At 44.9% G+C, this 19,520-nt stretch overlaps 1 protein-coding gene across 24 annotated transcripts in view; it reads left to right on the top strand.

Moving 5' to 3' along the window:
• TJP1 (tight junction protein 1) overlaps positions 1 to 19,520 on the top strand; it is a 344,987-nt gene that overhangs the window by 308,962 nt on the left and 16,505 nt on the right. For 21 of the 24 annotated variants that reach the window (XM_053271916.1, XM_053271915.1, XM_053271911.1 and 18 more), the window contains 12 exons: positions 451 to 556; positions 1,569 to 1,719; positions 2,872 to 2,980; positions 3,796 to 4,015; positions 4,637 to 4,821; positions 5,371 to 5,466; positions 6,813 to 6,895; positions 9,135 to 9,345; positions 10,396 to 10,496; positions 14,154 to 14,507; positions 15,632 to 15,871; positions 17,485 to 18,357. In XM_053271916.1, coding sequence (XP_053127891.1) covers positions 451 to 556; positions 1,569 to 1,719; positions 2,872 to 2,980; positions 3,796 to 4,015; positions 4,637 to 4,821; positions 5,371 to 5,466; positions 6,813 to 6,895; positions 9,135 to 9,345; positions 10,396 to 10,496; positions 14,154 to 14,507; positions 15,632 to 15,871; positions 17,485 to 18,357 — 2,729 coding nt within the window. The remainder of the gene's footprint in view (positions 1 to 450; positions 557 to 1,568; positions 1,720 to 2,871; positions 2,981 to 3,795; positions 4,016 to 4,636; positions 4,822 to 5,370; positions 5,467 to 6,812; positions 6,896 to 9,134; positions 9,346 to 10,395; positions 10,497 to 14,153; positions 14,508 to 15,631; positions 15,872 to 17,484; positions 18,358 to 19,520) is intronic. The other 3 variants (XM_053271910.1, XM_053271914.1, XM_053271918.1) reach the window with 1 other exon arrangement.

The raw sequence follows: 19,520 nt of genomic DNA on the forward strand, positions 1-19,520 counted from the left end.
ATTATCTGGAAAAGTGTAAAAGTAGCAGAATATGCTTAAAAGCGTGGTAAGAGATAATTATCTTTTGCATTCTGGAAGTAGTCACCTTTTGATCCTGTGTGTAAAACTAAAGTGTGGGTAGAACTTTAGTTTAGAACATTTTAGAACTTTACATGTTCAGCCAAATTATGTGGTAAAGTCGTCCCTGGATTGTACCATTTCAGACTACAGTTGAGTCTTTCGTTCTCAAATGCTTCTTCATGTTTAGAAAAATAACTCTTCATAAAAGATAACGTACACATACTGTAACCTAAGGCTGCAGACTCTTGCATAATTTAATCATATTGCAGCTCGTGAAACTGTATGTGAATGAGTTCTTTGCAAGAATGAGCAAAGCTGCACACAGGGCTATACTCAGTTTCTAAATCTATGGGATATTCTATACAATCTCCTTTTGTGTATTCTGTACAGAACCAAAGCCAGTCTACGCTCAGGCAGGACAGCCAGATGTGGATTTACCCGTGAGTCCATCTGATGGCCCCTTACCAAACTCAACACATGAAGATGGAATGCTTCGGTAATGGAACACTTGCTTATTGACTTTATTTACAGTTGGGCTTCGATATCCATGGATTCATTATCCATGGGTCGGGGGTAGCCGGAAATGACCGTGGAGGTCCTTTCCAACCTCAATTTTTTGTTTCGGAGCTTCAAAGTGGCTCTCTTTTTTAAAAAAGGAAAAGTGGAAAACCGGCAATTTTCAGCCAATTTGGGGGCATTCCACAGAATGCGACTCTGGGGGAGCAGCAAAGCATGGTAAAGAGCTTACCCCCGCCCTACATTTTTCCTCCCCCCCCCCCCATTTGGCCAATTTTCAGCAATTTTTGAAAATTTTCATGACAATCGGGAACCTAACCCCCACAATCCCATAAACCCCAGTGCCTCAATATTCACCGTTTCCATATCTGCGGTTGTAGCCGGGAATGGAAACCCCGCAAATATCAAGGTCTTCCTGTATTTAGCAAGATTTTTACCCAGCCTTCCAATCAAATTATCCCCAGGTTTATTTACAACAGATAACAGTACCTCCTCTCTTGGTGGTGCTTTGGCCAAGAGAAGTGCAGCAGGAGCACAATGTCCAAACCTCTTCCCAGACACTCACTGCTGCCCCTGGTCTTGTAGGGCCTGTGGTAAACCCATGGAGAATAGCTCACCCATCAGGAAGTGTGCCTTCAGGAAATACTGGAGGTAATTGTCACTACAAGTGGACCTTCTCTTCATGCTGCTCCAATTTGTCTCTACTCTGCCCAATGTCTTGAACCAGATTAGTGCTGGTGTTGATCGTATGTTCACCACTGAGAGATCCACCGGGCACACAGCATACTAGAGTGTGTGATGAGTGAAGCCCCTCAATCTAAACTCCACAACTGATTAGCTGCAATTCAGGAAAACTCTGCAGCTGTCATGATCTTTGGGGAGTGTTGCCATGTTCAACGTGACATCTCTGTTAAACTAAAGGAGAAGGAAATGGGGGGAAATGTTGTCAACACTGCATATGTGTGGCTTAAAAACATCTCCCAATCTTGCAGGCCCAGCATGAAGCTCGTAAAATTCAAAAAAGGTGATAGTGTGGGCTTGCGGCTAGCAGGTGGCAATGATGTTGGAATATTCGTAGCTGGTGTTCTAGAGGATAGCCCTGCTGCTAAAGAAGGCTTGGAAGAAGGAGATCAGATTCTCAGGGTAAGGAATATTTTTGACCTCTTTTTTTCCCCACTTGGCAAAAAAAATCTACTGTATCAGTATCTGTACTAATGGAAACATACAAGAGTATAGTAATATATGGGCTCCCAGCCTTGGGTCCTTAGAGGTTGTTGGCCTACAACTCCCATCATCCCCAGGTACAGTGGCTAAAGGCCATTGTGTCTGCTGATGATGGGCATTGAAGGCCAACAACATCGTGGAGAGCCAAGCTCGAGAACCCCTGCATTAACCCATAGATCTGGCTTTCAGCCATTAGCAACACAATTTTTGAGATTAGTGAATGAGATGTAGTGATGGCCACCAGTTTAGATGACTTCTTAAAAGGATTAGGGAAATCCACTGAATTGTGGCTTCTAGTCATGAAAACTGAATGGAACCTCAGGAAGTTGTGGCCATTTTGCCCTGCTTGTGAGCTTCATTCCACTTGGGAGATAGTGGCTGACATCCAGATGAGTGCTGGATAACACTTTGCACCATAAAAGGGGAAGGGGCATACTTTTGCCAATCCCACCCCCCTTCCCCTTGCAGCTGTCTTTGGCTCCTGAAAATATGTCCCTGAGGGTCCCACAGTCCTCAAGGACATCTTTTCAGGAGGCACAGAGGGCTGCAGAGGGAAGGGGGCATGTGGGAAAAAATCACCCCTTCCGCACTGCATGAAGGAAAACTCTTCTATTAGCAAGCTTTAGTCTGGATGTTGGTTTGCTCTGTCTGATCAACAGTGCAGTTCATAGTTGGCAAGGAACACTAATAGCACTCAATACTGAACTCAGTACTGTTGATACTATTGCTATTGTTCAGAGAGCCAGTGTGGCCCAGTAGCTAGAAGTTTGAACATGAACCTTGTAAAACTTGGGTTTTCAGTTCCTAGCTGAACTTATTTTGTTACTTAAACAAGTAACTTATTTAATGCAAATAAATTGATTAAATTAATGCCCATGAGTGACTTGCCTTCGCTCACTGCTATCTGAAAAACTGAAATAAAAGTAACTTTTACAAGGTTAACAGATTGTAAGGGGGCCATACAGGTGCCATAAAAACTTGAGTAATAAAGCTATAGAAAATGTTTAGTTGCAGACTTGGGTTTCTGTTAAATGTGTCATGACATTTAAACCATGCTTGCTTTTGTGCCAGGTAAATAATGTAGACTTCACAAATATCATCAGAGAGGAAGCAGTGCTCTTCTTACTTGATCTTCCTAAAGGGGAAGAGGTAACCATTTTGGCACAGAAGAAAAAAGATGGTAAGTAACTTATTTAATGCAACCACAAGAATTGTTGCGACAGAGTCCCTTGAGTGCTGATAGAGAGCTTGCCTTAAAGTCTAGTTTGCAGTGGATGGATGACAGAGCATTCCTTCTCCAGGTCATTTAATTCAAAGCTAACAGTGATAGCAGTATCAAATCAACTTGATAGTTTTGAAGCAAACTCTTGGTCTTCGTCCACTTAGTCCATACAGAGGCAATACCAAAAGAAAGCTGTCCACATTCCTTGTATTTGGGAGTTCTACGGAACAACTGGTGCCTTCTGAACAATGTTAGAAGTGCTTATGGATAACATCAGCTCTTAATACTGTGACTTCATATACCCTGTGTGACACCTTGCAGATCATCTAAGAAATGGGTTACTTTGCAAGCAAATGTGCTCAGCACTGGAGTGGCAATCAGACTTGTTTAGGATATTTGTTTTCAAGCAAGGGGTCCCCAGCCTTGAGTCTTGAGATGATGATGGACTACAGGTCCAGTTATCCCCAGCCATAGTGGCCCAAAGCCATTGTGATTGGGGATGGTGGGACATAGTTCAGCATCATCTGGGGACCCCTATTCTAATGGTTAAAGTCATATATGCTGGTACTAATACAAGATCATTAGCAGTGCTGTCTTTTGTCTTGCTAGTACCGAAACACAGATTTTGTCTTGTGGCATTGTTAGGTTTTACATTATGAAAGCTACAGATAGAGAAATGTGGCTTACTAAAAGATATTTTTTTTAAAAATGGCTGTACTTTGTGTAAAGTTTAGGAAACATTCATTATGTGTTTTGTTGCATTCTTGTTGCAGTGTATCGGCGCATCGTTGAGTCAGACGTAGGAGACTCTTTCTATATTAGAACTCATTTTGAATATGAGAAGGAGTCTCCCTACGGCCTTAGCTTCAACAAAGGAGAGGTGTTTCGGGTGGTAGATACACTGTACAATGGGAAGCTTGGATCTTGGTTGGCTATTCGGATCGGCAAGAATCACAAAGAAGTAGAAAGAGGCATTATACCCAACAAAAACAGGTATTATTTTGAAACACCCAGGAGGCATGCCGTCTGCTGTTGTTAACCTTTTGTAAACCTGCCCTGTGCTTAACGACATGCATGAAATCACTGGAACTTAAAGCCCTTGCAAATTTGGAAAACTCTCTGGACTGTCTTCTCGGTGGAGGCCTTTCTTCTATGGGGGCACTGGCTGCTTGTGTGTCTCTGGGCAGTTTTAAGGTGGTAAAACTAACCTATAAGGTCCTAGGCTTAGGATCAACCAAGGTCCACTTCTTTCTGTATGAGTCCAAGAAGTCTCTAGATCTCCCTGGGCCTTCCTCCTGAAGGTATATAGTCTGTCATCAACTAAGACTCTGGCTTTCTTGGCAGCTGTGGAAATTCTCCTTGGCCTTAAACCTTCAAGCCTTATGGGAAATGCTGCAAGATCTCTCAGTTCAGGCATTTTAGTATCCAAGGATAAATCTCTATATAACTAAACGAAATGCTTGTTTAAATATGAAAAATTTCAATCTGATTGCAAGCCTGTCCCAGATCTCTTGGGCATGGGTGGAATAAAAATAGAAATGCTAGTTGGGAGGACACACACAGCCCCTCTCAGTTTCAGAGATGATTGTCGTTCTTTTTGTGTGTTTCGCACAGAGCTGAACAACTGGCTAGCGTACAGTACACACTTCCAAAGACAGCAGGAGGGGACCGTGCAGATTTCTGGAGGTTTCGAGGCCTGCGCAGCTCAAAGAGAAATCTCCGGAAAAGCAGAGAGGATCTTTCTGCCCAGCCAGTTCAGACCAAGTTTCCTGCATATGAGAGAGTCGTTCTTCGAGAAGGTGGGGTTTGGTTCAGAGAAAATTGGCTAAACCATCAAGAGATGATTTGCAGTTACAGGTGGCTCTTGTTATCTGTAGGGGTTCTGTTCCCAACAATTTCTGCGGATAACGAAACCGCAGATAACAAGACATTAAGTCAATGACAGTTGGAGGCTTAGGTTCCTGCAGGGCACAAAAATGGGCAGAAAAGCAACAAAAAGGCAGAAATTAGAGAAATAACATGCTGTATCATGCTCTTCAGTTCTCCAGCTGTCCAGCAATGCCCCCCAATTCCACCATTTTTCCTGCAGAAAATTGCGGGGATTTCTTTTTTAAGGAGCCATAAAATGGCTCTATTCAGCAAATAGTCATGGAAATGACCTTGGAGATCATTTCCTGCTACCTAGGAACCGCAGATAGCCTAATTTTAACCTTTTGTGCCCACAAATAACAAGGTCGGGTCTCCATGGCCCGACTGCAGATACGTGGGACCGTGGGTGCCGGGACCACAGATGGGGGCCACCTGTACTTTTAAGGTGGCTTATTCTTTGTGTTCTTTTTTTATTCCAGCTGGATTTCTCAGGCCTGTCACAATCTTTGGACCAATTGCAGATGTTGCTCGAGAGAAGCTGGCAAGAGAAGAACCAGATATTTATCAGATTGCAAGTAAGCAACTTCTCTACTTTCTCATGCCTGCTTCTCATGCCTCCCTGCCACTTCGCACTCATGCTCTCTCTCTCTCTATATATATATATCGATTGATCGATCGGGCGGTATATAAATAAATGTGAAGCTGCTTTACATGGAGTCAGACCATTGTTCCTCCTTGCCCAAGACTGACTTTATGTATCTATTTAGCGTGGCTTTATACCACCCAATATATCTCTGGGCATTTTACACCTTAAAACGAATTTAAAACAGCCACCATAATAAAACATTAAAATTATTAAAACAATTTAAAATCTCAATATAAATTTTAAAACTTGTTAACTAAAAGGCATGATCTAAAGGGGACGTCTTCAGCTGTTACTTAAAAACCAGAAGAGATGGGGACACTCTGATTTTATTTGGGAATACGTTCCAGAGTCCTGGGGCAGCTCTAGAGAAGGCCAGGTCCTGAGTCGCTACCAAATGTGCCAGTAGCCGCCTCAACCAGACCTCCCTAGATGACTTTAAAAGGCGGGCACAGTCCATGAGAGGAGAGCTGGTCTTGTGGTAGCAAGCATGACTTGTCTCCTTAGCTAAGCAGGGCCCACCCTGGTTGCATTTGAATGGGAGACTTGATGTGTGAGCACTGGAAGATATTCCCCTTAGGGAATGGAGCCGCTCTGGGAAGAGCATCTAAGTTCCAAGTTCTCTCTCTGGCATCTCCATGATAGGGCTGAGAGAGATTCTTATCTTGGAGAAACCACTGCCAGTCTATGTAGACAGTACTGAGCTAGGTGGACCAATGGTCTGACTCGGTATATGGCAGCTTCCTATGTTCCTATGGAGGAGAAGATGATACCTTAAACCTTGTGCAAGAAAAGCAGAGGCCCTTCCACTGAGAAGAAGCAGTGGCCAACACCACAACTGCAGAGAAATGAACTCTGTTTACAGTTTCAAAGCATCAGGGTTTCCCAGTGGTGGCTTAATGAACAGGTTGCTCACCACTAAAATACAGAAAGATGTTTCAGTCTTTGCTTAGAAATAAGATGCATCCCCTGCTAACTTGGCAAAGAGGCACATTTTTAACATGGTGGTTCTTTATTTAGCAGGGGGAGAGTAACTGGCCCTATCCACCCCCAGCACAGGACCTCCAGTGAATGTTGCTGGTGTCTATCTTATGTTTCTTTTTAGAATGTGAGCCCTTTGGGGATAGGGATCGATCTTATTTATTTATTATTTCGCTGTGTAAACTGCTTTGGAAATGTTTGTTGAAAAGCATTATATAAATATTTGTTGGTGGTGGTGGGCTGAAAATGTTTTGTGTAGAATCGACCAATTCTTCTCAACTGCTTTCTCTTGAACAGAAAGTGAACCAAGGGATGCTGGTACAGACCAACGCAGCTCTGGCATTATTCGTCTTCATACAATAAAACAAATAATTGACAGGGTAAGCAAGTCTCCTATTTTTCTGGTCAGATAAGTATAAATAATAGTGTTTGGGACAACACAACCCTTTTTAACCCATCAGCCACATGTGGCAGATATGCAAGGCTCAGGTGTGTCCTTGAGGCATTATAACTGCAGGGTGAGAGTTGCTTTTTCCCATGGTGCTGCTTCAACATTGGAAGGAGTGGGGGTTCATTGCAAGGGTCCTTATTGAAACAGTGCTTGCTGGAATTGGGGACAGTTCTTGCTGCATGGTAAGATCCCGGGTGGTTGGCTCCACCCACATCGTGTGGGACCTACAAACAGTGCCAAGGAAGGAGTCCACAGAAAAACAGCTCCCACATTACTCTTGGGACGTCTGCAGCAAGGTGCTCAGACTTGGGTCCCCAGATGTTGTTGGACTACAATTCCTATCACCACCCGCCAAAGGCCGTTGCGGCAGGGAATGATGGCAGCTCAGCCCAGTAATATCTGGGAACTGGAGCCTGAAGACCCCTGCTCTACAGGGCACTGTTTGTTGAGTATGACAACTTCATCACAGGAAATTTAACTGTGGGGTCTTCTAAATGTTTGCTAGGTGGAGAGCTCCTGGTGCTCAGTGCATTGTCCCCTTCCACAGTTCTGTTTGCATGCGTGTCTTGCAGGTAGTAGCATTGAAAGCAGTGCTGTGCTTTTTATGCTTACCACAGGGAACAAAACGGCGACTCCTGCCAACTTAACAAGAACCGTCATGCCCCCCTTCTGGGCACTTGCTAAGTCTGCAGAATGTGTTTGTATTTGAGGACCTGCAACGGGAAATCCTCAACCTCAGCAAAAACCCTCAGCACTTTACAAATTACATTTCGGGTGGAATTTAATTTCATACAGCAGTTTTGGAGGAGGGGGAATCACCTGCACCTTCGCTCAGTGTGGTCTCTAGGAGTTCACAAGTGTTCCAATAGGATTCATTTTAAAGGCAGCATTGTGATTATGATGATACGCGATGATCCATACATGGCATAAAACCATCAGACTCTGTTCTGTTATTTGGTTCTTTAGTCTTCTTACAATGCTTGTGTGTTCAGACCTCCCACCCGTAATCTGCTTTTGGAGCCTCCCCTCCTGTGGGCTAAAGACAGTCAGCAACTAGGGTTCCCTTGCGATTTTTCTGGTCTGTGACTCTAATAAAGATTACTACTAGTGTCCCCTGTGACAGGGATTATCAGATGTTGCTGACTACAACTTTCATCAACAGCCCAGCTGCAGTGGCCTGTGGCTAGGAATTATGTGGTTTGTAGTCATCAACAGCTGAGAATGAATAGATAGATAAACTTTATTATAGTGTTTGACCAGCACAGAAGCATGGAAAAAACAGTGTCATACCCAAACAACAATATAGCAACTTTATGAATTTGCAGTGACATAGTATCAATATGTCCACCCTCCTCCTCCTCCTTCCTCCGCTCATGTACTGCCCCTTTCTTTCTTTCTTTCTTGGTCTCTTGAATAGAGTTGGATATGCAAAATAGATTAATCCAGGGGTTCTCAAACCTGGGTCCCCAGATGTTGTGGGACTATAACTCCCATCATCCCCAGCCACAACGGCCTGGCTGCAGGTGATGGGAGTTGTTGTCCATCAACATCTGGGTTTGATAATCCCTGGATTAAACAATTAGTCATTAATGGACCTTTAAGGTAACAGATCTTAAAAAATGACGATGCACTCCTTAAGAGATGCTTTCCCCCCATCCTACTTGTATGTAACAAGCACAAGAAGATGCAAAACCACAAGCTTCATTAAAGTGTGAAATTACCATTTGCTTTAATCCACAACATCTAACTAGAATAGAGTATTTAATTTCAGCAATGGAAAGGGGTTGCCCATAATTACATTTTGCTTTGCATTGCAAAATGATCCCACTCTTCCCTCAAGCAATCTTAATCAAAATGGCGAAGTCCTATAATTTAATTAGCCCTTTTTAATTAGATTTCCAGTAGGTTGATAGTCCTCTGGCCACAAGGATCATATGGAATAATGATATTTCTTCTTTTCCTCTTAGGGACTGTCTCTTTAAAGTATGTAAACAAAAACATTTCAGGATAGAATACTGAATTGGTTTTCAGAATTTTTATTATAAAAAGAATCTATGGCCCCAAAAAGTTCACCTGAATAGACCTTTCATCATTTAGAGAATAGCTCAAGTTGCCTTGCGCAGCCAGAGGGCTTCACTTGTTCATTTCCCCATGTGCTTATTTCACAGGACAAACATGCGTTATTAGATGTCACTCCAAATGCAGTGGACCGACTGAATTATGCACAGTGGTATCCCATCGTGGTGTTCCTGAACCCAGATTCTAAGCAGGGTGTGAAGACCATGAGAATGAGGCTGTGTCCAGAATCCCGAAAAAGTGCCAGGAAACTATATGAAAGGGCCCACAAGCTACGAAAAAACAATCACCACCTCTTCACAGGTGAGTGCATAGGAAAAATGTAACCAAAGCAAGAGGTATGAAAAAAAGACATTATCTAGGGACTGAATAAAGCAGTGTGTTCTGTATAGGCTTGCTACAAATGGCTGCTTAAAGTAGGCAAAGATTTGCTGCTAAGCTGTGCAAGACAATTTGTTGAACCGTGTTGTGACGGATGGGAGTGATAGTGCCTGTTAAGAAATAGCATCTCTTGGGCATCCATCTCGCTAGTTTTCCCCTACTTGTCCTCTTAAGTTCCAGCACAACTCTTTGCATCTTGGAGCTCACACATGCAGCACAGCAGCCACACTGAAGGACTTCCTCACAAGCATATCTGCAAATAGGGGTCCCACACTAACCTGTTGCTTGAATTGAAAGCCTGAAGAGCTTGAGGCACAGGCCAGTGGTCCCTCCAATTTTTTTCATCTCTGGGCAGCATGAGTTTTGTTCTGGGCGGCAGTATCAAGGCAGTGCATGTGCACCATGTGCATTCAGAGTGGGGCCTTCCTGATTCAGCCTGAGCGGGATCTAAAATTAATGGAGCGGACATCAAGAAGCTTGTGAGCACGCATACATGCACATGCCTTAGAGGGAATACTGGTACTGGCTTTCCCCCACAGAACCCTTAAAATGGAGGCCTACCAGGGAACATCGGCTGCATCACCTCTTCTTGACATGCCTAAGGAAGCACATTCAAGGAACAATAGCCATGTCTCCACTTATGACTAGTAGATTACTTGTATGTTGTGTTATTACACAATGCACTCCTTCCTTAAAAAACGAAAAAACATATGAGTCAGGGGTTCTCAGCCTTGGGAGCCCAGCTGTTGTACTACAACTCCCATCATCCCCAACCACAATGGCCAAAGGTTGGGGGTGATAGGAGTCCAACAACATCTGGGGCCGCAAGGTTGAGAACCCCTGACAAATTAATTGAAACAGTAATGTGATCTTGAATTGCCCCAGAACTCTCAGTCCAATTGTATGTTCAAGCGTAGCTGTGACTTAATTTTGGCAAACCAACTCTTACCCCCATCTGTGTTTTACCTTTAGCTACTATTAACTTGAATTCGATGAATGACGGCTGGTATGGCGCACTCAAGGAAGCAGTGCAGCAGCAGCAGAATCAGCTGGTGTGGGTTTCGGAAGGAAAGGTATGGCATTCAGTTGTGTGTGTGTTTTTTTCATGGCCTTATCTGAGACTGCATGGCATAATAGTGATGCTAAGGGAGGGGTGGTTCTTTTTCATTGGGGTTAGGTTATCTTGAAGAACAGCCACCTAATGGCACAGCGGGGAAATGACTTGACTAGCAAGCCAGAGGTTGCCGGTTCAAATCCCCTCTGGTGTGTTTCCCAGACTATGGGAAACACCTTTATCGAGCAGCAGCGATATAGGAAGATGCTGAAAGGCATAATCTCATACTGCGCGAGAGGAGGCAGTGGTCAACCCCTCCTGTATTCTACCAAAGACAACCACAGGACTCTGTGGGTGCCAGGAGTTGACACCGACTCAACGGCACACTTTACCTTTACCTTTATCTTGAAGAAATTGTATATTAGCTTATATTGGAACAACTTCAGCATCCTACTAATTTGGGGGGAGCCTTTGACCTAGTGAAGCATTATCAATGTTCCCTGATCTTTTCTTCTAGAACTTAAGCTTCTAAAGTGCCCCTGAATATTGAAGCACCAGCACCAAAGCCCCCTCTGCAATTATTTATCTTCCACAAACATTCACTTATCCCTCTCAGCAATTGTTTGTCTTCCCCAAATGTCTCAATAGAGTTGCCAGTTCTTCGGGCGGGACTCAAGCACCCTCTGCAGAAATCAGCAAGTAAAGAGAAGTTTTTTTTTCCTGGCATGGCTTGCTGTCTGCAGAGCAAACTCCCCTTAAAGGCAGAAGAGCAGGAGATGGTCTGAGGGAGAAAAGTTGGCAACCCCTAAATCTTGGCCTTTCACTCATGAGGCCCCTCAGGTTCTTGTTTGAGTGACTGTGTGGCTAAAGTAGTAGTTGCTATCCCTTTCTGATTCAGTTGGCTCCATCAGAATTGCCTGTTGAATAATCAGAAGAGACTGAAATGGGTAACGTGACTGAAACAAAAGACTCTCCAGATGCGAGGCGGGGTTAGGGGTCACGTAGAACCCTGCAGTTCTTCGGATGTAACTGGCGCGTGCTGGTGGAGATAATAGTTGAATTGCCCACAAGGCAGTAGCCAGCCCTTCCTTGCTGGTCTCGATTGCCACACTTCCTAGAAGAACTTGAAAGAAATGAATGGGGAAACTAGTTATTCCTGCAAACCTTTATGAACCGACACACCATATGGGGAATCATGGACAAAAAACCAAACAAGAAACAACAAATCCGTGAAACAGTCTTGAAAGATGAATGCGTGTAACACAAACATATATATAGGTGTACAACTTATATAACAAATCCCAAACCATACATGAAACCAGCATATACAATGATGGCAAAGATGGAACAATAGGCAAATGTGAATGTTCAAAGTCCAATCTTCACAGCTGGAGTACACAACATGAAAAGTACTTCAAAGCTGGGGATGGCAAAACAAATCTTCATTCTTCACAAGTATGAGATATGTAAATCCCTTAACAGGCACCCTAGGTTATTCCTTCCATGTCGATCACACATTCATCTTTCAAGACGGTTTCACGGAATTGTTGTTTCTAACCTTATGACCCATCTGAGTGCATTTTGTGTATTTGAATACCTCCTGAGTTGTGTGGCATTATATGCATAAGCAGAATAAGAACTCTGTTTTTTCAGTTCAGAACCTACCTCTAGTCAACATCCTGAAATAAGTTCTCTCTCACTCTCTCTCCAAGTCCTTTGCCAGGCTCACAGTCCTAGCAACTAAAAGAGGCATCACCTGCCGGGTTCCCCGCCCCCCCCCCCAATTTATTTATTTTAAAAAAAATTCTCCGCACAAGCTTTCACAAATTTTAAAATTCTGTTCCAGAAAAATTGGGGGCAGATCAAACCAGTGCTCTCGGTGGGACGATGCACCCACAAGCTCCACCCTGACTGCAGCCCTGGCCACTTGAAGGGAAAGGAGTAGCGATGCCAGGGAGGCTTGCAAGTTTCTGCAGTCTGCCCTTGGTCTGTGCCCAGTGGTCCCTGGGGTCTGTCTTCTGCTCCACAGTATGGAGGGGCGGGGGCTGGGGTTCCAGCCGCCATTGGCTGCCTGCTCTGGATGGGTCACCTCAAGAAGCAAGGTGGTCAGCTTCGTCACATGCACCTTCTGCTCCTCATTGGCGCTTCCTACTCTCCTGAACATCTCTTGGTTTCTTGCAAGAGCCCTTGAGGTCTCCTCCTTTCCTTGGCCTCCCTTCCACTCTCCCTGTTGTACTGCTCGGGCAGTCCTTCTCTGGCAAGTGGAAGAAGTCCTGTCCCTTTCCTTCCCGTTTGCCCCATGTTTGTGGCCAGTGTCTTGCCATCCATGGGAGAGTCCTGCAGCTTGCCCCCCAGCTGGGACCACATCTTGCCAAGCTGGCAGTGTGGGGCTTGGGCAGTCTGTCTGAATGATACCTTTCTGCAGAGACAGTAGTAGGTACTTGGGCTGAGGTGGAAGTGGTTCTGCCAAGAGGGACTCCCTAGGAGGGCTCAGAGTGTGCATTACATCCCAGAGGCCGCCTTGCAATACTCAGGCCCTCTCTGACCCAGCACGTCCAGGCCTTGTGGCAACATGGCTAGTAGCCACTGCGCCGTGAAATCCCTGCACTGTCTTCCTTCCTCTCTGCCCTTCCATTGATGGGCACTCTGAGTCCTCCTAGTGAGTCCCTCTTTGGTTAGCATTTTGTTAGCTTCTCTCTGTTATGTAAGGCTTTTTTGGGGTGGCTGTTATAGATTGAGCTGACATTTCCAGGGCAGCAATTCATTGTGATTCAAAAGATCTGTCTTGAGAAGTAATCGCTAATTCACAACCCAATTGGTGCAAATGTAGCTGGCTTCTCTCTCTCTCTCTCTCTCTCTCTCTCTCTCTCTCTCTCTCTCTCAGGTCATTCACACAATCGAAAACTGTATTCTACCCAGGGTTGGGAGCTGTGTGTACTCCGAATTTTTGATTGTGTGGAAGCAAGGTTAGAGGAAAACCTGGGTAGCTTTTTCTCCTACTTTGCTTCCACACAATCACTTCTACTCAGGTTTTCCTCTAACCTTGCTTCCACACAATCAAAAATTGGGAGTACACACAGCTCCCAAACCTGGGTAGAACACAGTTTTCGATTGTGTGAATGACATCTCTCTCTCTCTCCCTCCCTCTCCCCCTCCCCAGTGTGCAGGACAATATGCACCTATATCTCCTGTTCATGTCACCTGCTCTTTCTTCTTGTTTCCCAATGTTAGAAGCCCTTTGGGACTTCCAATTATGTTGATCCCATTGAATACAAAACCAAACCAAATAAATTCTTAAAGCATTCAAACTGTGTTACAGCAGGTAGAGGTATTCATGGCAAACTTAACACATTTGCTTTGTGTTCAGGTTGGTGGCTGGCTCTCATATCTTCTGCAGTTTAGCGCAAAAGAGGTGAAGGTTACAGTAGAATGGACTTAATTAGATTATGAATACTGAAACCTTTGGTCACTGGAACAAGTAAAAGAATGTGTGTGTCTTTAAAACTAGAGGGTCTTAGTGGTCTGTGAAACCCATTTCCCTTAAAGTAGGTGAGGCCCTTTGATTTGGCAGGCCATTTAATCTCAGTTCTGTGCAGGAAAGCATTCTTCTCGCATCTCTGTGGAAAAGAGCATCCTGTTAAAGCTGTTCTCCTGAACCTCTTGTGTCTTGCCACAGGCAGATGGCGCGACTAGTGACGACCTTGACCTACACGATGATCGCCTGTCCTACCTATCGGCTCCAGGTAGTGAGTACTCCATGTACAGTACTGACAGTAGACATACCTCTGACTATGAGGACACGGATACGGAAGGCGGGGCCTACACCGATCAAGAGCTGGATGAGACTCTCAACGATGAAGTTGGGACCCCTCCGGAGTCGGCCATTACACGGTCCTCTGAACCTGTCAGAGAGGACTCATCAGGGATGCATCAGGAGACGCAAACATATCCACCATATGCCCCACAAGCTCAGCCACAGCCAAATCACAGGACAGAGTCCCCTGTGTTCAAAACTAGTACTGCGCAGCCGGTAAGGAGCAAATACTTTTTTTTTCTTTTTTTTTAAAGGAGCTTTTGAAACCTGATTTCCTGCCTTATCTCCCCTGGCCCCCACACAACATAAACCATGGCCCTAGTTGAGCTGACTCGAATGTCTCTTGGTGAATTTCTGGTTTCACTCTTGCCTTGCCTGGCCCTCTTTCTTCCCCACGTCCACTCCTAGGGTTTGCACCAAACTGCCTTGCATACTTACAAGCACTGTGTTCCGAATAGTGGAATAGTGTGTGTGGATTGGTTGTGTGAGATGTAGCCAGAAGCCAATGGGAAGGCCTGAGTTATTTTGGCTGAGGGCCCAACTGTGACTGCAGCTGAGGGGAAGAGTTCCCAGCTCCTGTTGGTTGGAGGTTCTACCAGGTGCCCCAGGAGTCTGCTTAGGGGGTTGCCCTGGCTGAGCCAATAGATGGATGACTTTAACCTACAATATATTCACATGCTTTTATTTGCTAAATAATATTTCTTCTAAGTACAGGTGTTAGGGATGTGCACAGAACTGGGCAGGGGTGGTTCAAAAGCAGGGGGTTGGGGGGGTTTGCATCTTTAAGGGTGGGGGAGGGTGCACTTAACTCCTCCCTTCACTCCCCCCCCCCCGCGAGCGCTCCGTTTTTAAAAAGTCCATCAGGGTGGCAGCATACCTCCCTGTTGCCCCTTTACTGGAAGTATCCAATGGGCACACAGCCACCGTGTGTGCACGCGCCTGCAACATGAGCGCACCCATGCCTGGGGTGTGCAGGCGTGTCGGATACTTCCGTTAAAGGGGCCGATGGGGCGGCAGGGAGGTACGCTGCCGCCCCGATGGACTTCTGAAAAAAAAACAGAGCACTGGAGGGGGGGAAAGTGGAGGGGAGGGGTAAGTGCACCCTCCCCTGCCCTTAAAGATGCACCTCCCCCTGCCTTTGAACCAGCAGAACCACCTGCCATTTGAACCGGTTTGGAAACCCATAAAGGGCCTCCGAACCGATTCCGTGCACATCCCTAACAGGTGCACGATAGGATTTATTGAACCTAAGTAGGAGGGGTTGGGTGGTTATGGCTAATGCTTTGGTGAACTAGCGATGACTCGGCTTGACCACAAACTCTATTTTAAACACTTCACAGAAAGCAGAATCCCCCTACCTTTCCCCGTCGCCAGAAACAAACCCTCCAGCCTCCTCAACTGCTGCTGTTAATCCCAGTGTCAGCCTCACTAATGTCCGACTGGAGGAGCCGGGCGTGGCTCCTTTCAACTCTTACCAACCACAAGCTGCCCCCTTAAGAACGCCTGGCACTGAGGCACCTCATATAATGCTCAGAGATCAAGAGCCGCCATCCTTGTCACCGCATATAGATCCAGCCAAGGTACCTCTGCCTGTGCTGTGCTCTCACATTGCACGGACTCCCTGCTGTACATCAAGCTCGCACATGATCATATCTGCTCCACCCCCCTTACTAAAAGTTCCCTTTTGATTTTTCTGGGCTCCTGTGCAGCTTACAGAAGAGCTTCGCTGCTTCTAAGAATACCTAACGTTGCTTTCATTTGCATGAATTTCAAGTTACGTTCCTCACTTTTGCTGGCTGACAAATGTATCGGAAGAGATTGCAGGCTCATTTCATTTCAAAGCTTTCTTTTTAAATTTGTGTGTGGCTTAACTTTTCCCAGTTTGTTACATTCTTAACATGTCTTTCAGGAAAATGCAAGCTGTCCTCCAAATCTACCTTTGTTTATGCTTTCGGGCCTCTTATACTAAATAGAGGTGTTTCCTGAATATTGGTGTCTTGACTGAGTTGGTTGGGCTATGCCAGTGGCTCTCACTCAGACAGTTGCAACTTAAAGAGTAAAGTGTTTCAGGCTTCACCAAAAGTTTGGAATCTGAGATGAGACTAGAGATTGTAAGGCAGACATACCAAGAAGCAAACAGTTTTAGAAGTGCCGGGGGGGATGTGGATCTCTTCATTGGTCTTAGCAATTTAGTGCAATAAACTGGGGAAAATATGGCAACCAGATAGCTAGTTTGCACTTGGCCTCCTGGTCCAATCAGAATACACGTAAATAAGTTGAAGAGTCATGGTGTAGGAGAAGCATAGTGCTAGACTGATTGCATCTCCAAGAGTGCTTGAGCAATCATGAGTGCTTTTTATCAATCCTGATTCTTTTTATGTTGATTCTTGACTGTATTCCTTCAAGGAAAAAAGCAGCAGACTGATTTTGAGGGGTTGAAATTGAGACTGAGTTAGATCAATAGATTTTTAAACAAATTTTGATCAGCTAAAAAGATGATTCTGATTTAATCAGGCAGCAGATTTAAAAATATATACCATATTTACCTGAAACCAAGACTAGGGTTTCTTCCAAGTTGTTCAATGTTAGAAATTGCGGGGTCATCGTAAATCCAGAGTTCTCTTCCTTTGGGGTAAATATAGCTATATTTTTAAGGGAGTCATTTTAAATTCGGAGTCGCCTTCTGTTTGGATGAATATGGTATATAGTACCACAATTATTTTTTAAAACTGCTGTTAGCAAAGGGTCACCATGCAAAAGGCATTCCCTCGCATGAGGAAATATTTCTCTGATACCTTCTGCAATGCATTCATGCATGCATCTATAACCAGTGTTTTTGTTTTAGATTTTTTCCTTTTTTGGAAACTTGTGCACACTTAATAAGTTGATTGGTCAACTAAATCGTGTGTGAATGGGTAAGATTTTTATGACTGGATGGCAGCACTAGTTAAAATGCTGTTTGTGGGTGCTCCACAGCTGTTTTATTCTTCACAGTCCCAGTTACCCATCTACCTTAAAGCAAGGGTTCTCCAACTTGGGTCCCCAGATGTTGTTGGACTTCAACTCCCATAATCCCCAGCCCCAGTGGCCAAAGGCCATTGGGGCTCTGGATTATGGGAGTTGAAGTCCACCAACATCTGGAGGCGCAAGTTGGAGAGCCCCTACCTTAAGCAAAACTCTTATTTCTCAATAGATGTATAGGAAGGATGCCTACCTCAATGAGGAGCCACCACGGCAGAACTATGTCTTGAAACAGCCAGCACAGAGGCAGGAGAAGGAATCCAATCTGGCATATGAACCACAAGCCCCATACACAGAGAAACAACCTAGTAGAGATTATGAGCAGCTGGCCTATCGGTATGACTCCTCCAACTACGTGGACCAGTTTTCTCGTGGCTATGACCCCCGTCTCCACTACGAGGAGCGAGTCCCTCCATACGATGATCACTGGGCATACTACGACGAAAAGCAGCCCTACCAGCCTCGGCCACCCTTTGATAACCAAGCTCCTAGAGACTTTGATCCCCGGCAGAATGCAGACGAGAGCACAGAACGGAGCTGCTATTTCCCAGCACAACCTCGCTTCGAAGAGCCACCCCCTGTGGCGTACGATAGTAGGCCTCGTTACGAGCATGCATCTAAAAACTTCAACCTCCCGCCACTAAGGTATGAAGAGCAGCCCGCTGCTGGGTATGAAGTTCATGGGCGGTACAAAACAGAGACTCAGGCCTACTCCTCCACAGTGCCCAGATCTCCTGAACCCAAGCATTACTTTGAGTCCCAACCCAGAGGCTATGAACAAGGTCCCCCACAAGGGTTCAGTGCTAAAACAGGACAGTATGAACCTCCTCTCAGCACTGCAGGGGTACATCCTTCCCTTCCCTTGCAAAGCAAACAAGAAGTTCTGCCTTCTAACAGTAAACCACTGCCTACACAACCAGCGGAGGAAGAAGACGACCCAGCCATGAAGCCGCAGTCAGTGCTCAACAGGGTTAAAATGTTTGAAAACAAAAGGTCTTCATCATTGGAAAAAATAAAGGATTCTAATGAAGTTCCAGTCCTCAAGGTAAATACGTGGTCAGCCTGTTTTGCTGTTATTTGAAACCTCACAAGGCTAATGAAATCATGGTCTGCAGATGCTGTGACTAAGAGTATAGGGGCACCTCTCTCAATTGGTCGATTTCACAGTTTCACACCCTAGGGTCTTCAAACACATAATTTGAAATTCAAAGCTTGACTGCTGTAATTCAATACAACCCCAAAAGACTGGGACCCCAAAAACCTTGAGACTGCCTTCTCTTCCCCATTATAACCATTAAGATGAATCAGAATGATTCCCTTCCCAGTGGCTCCTGTCCTCGGTAGCTTAGCCAAAACCCAAGTGTCAGCATTTTCTTGGACAGTGGTGTGTTAGAGGTGGCTGCCTGCAATTAAGACACTATGGGATTACTTTGATTACAGGTTTCCTTTTGAGTTTTGAGCATGTAATTCACCCTGATCCCTTAGGAAGTGAGGGATACAAATCTGGAATGAAGAGGGTGGGTTTGTCCATGTCTGAATAAATCAGGGCTGTACAACTTTGGTCCTCCAGCTGTTTTTGGACCACAGCCCCTAGCATGGCTGGTTGCTGGGTATGATGGAAGTTACTGTCCAACCTTTGCAGGAGGATTGAAGTTGTATAGTCCTGGAATAAATGAATGACATGCCAGCTATTAAAAGGGAACCTTGTAACAGTAGAGAACCATTCTAAAGGACAACCTTTGGTCCCCAGATTTTGTTGGACTACAACTCCCATTATGGACTACAACTCCCATTTGGGCTGGGGACGATGGAAGTTGAAGTCGAATACATCAGGGACCCACAGTTGGGAACCTCCGATTTAGAGATGAGCTTAAAGGCCCTGGATCAAATCTCTGCTCAGCCATGAACTTGCTGGAATCATATTGGTTTAATTTACAGTGTTGTGAGAACTACAGATAAAACAAATGTGAAGATCTTAAATCAATGTTATAGAAATACCAAGGTGCTGGACACTGTCCAGTTAAGATTCAGCACTTAAAGCCCTACTGACTTGAACAGGAAGAGTTAAGTACGTATAAAATCTCCCACTGCAAGCTTAAAAGTTTTAACATCTTTACCAGCCTTTTAAAAAAGCCCTTAAGATTCCTTTTTTAAGCCTGGCTTTTAGTAATTTTTGAATGTTTTAAATGGTTGCTTTATAATAGCTGT

The sequence above is a fragment of the Hemicordylus capensis genome, chromosome 10 (genome assembly GCF_027244095.1).
Source record: "Hemicordylus capensis ecotype Gifberg chromosome 10, rHemCap1.1.pri, whole genome shotgun sequence".
Taxonomy (NCBI): domain Eukaryota; kingdom Metazoa; phylum Chordata; class Lepidosauria; order Squamata; family Cordylidae; genus Hemicordylus; species Hemicordylus capensis.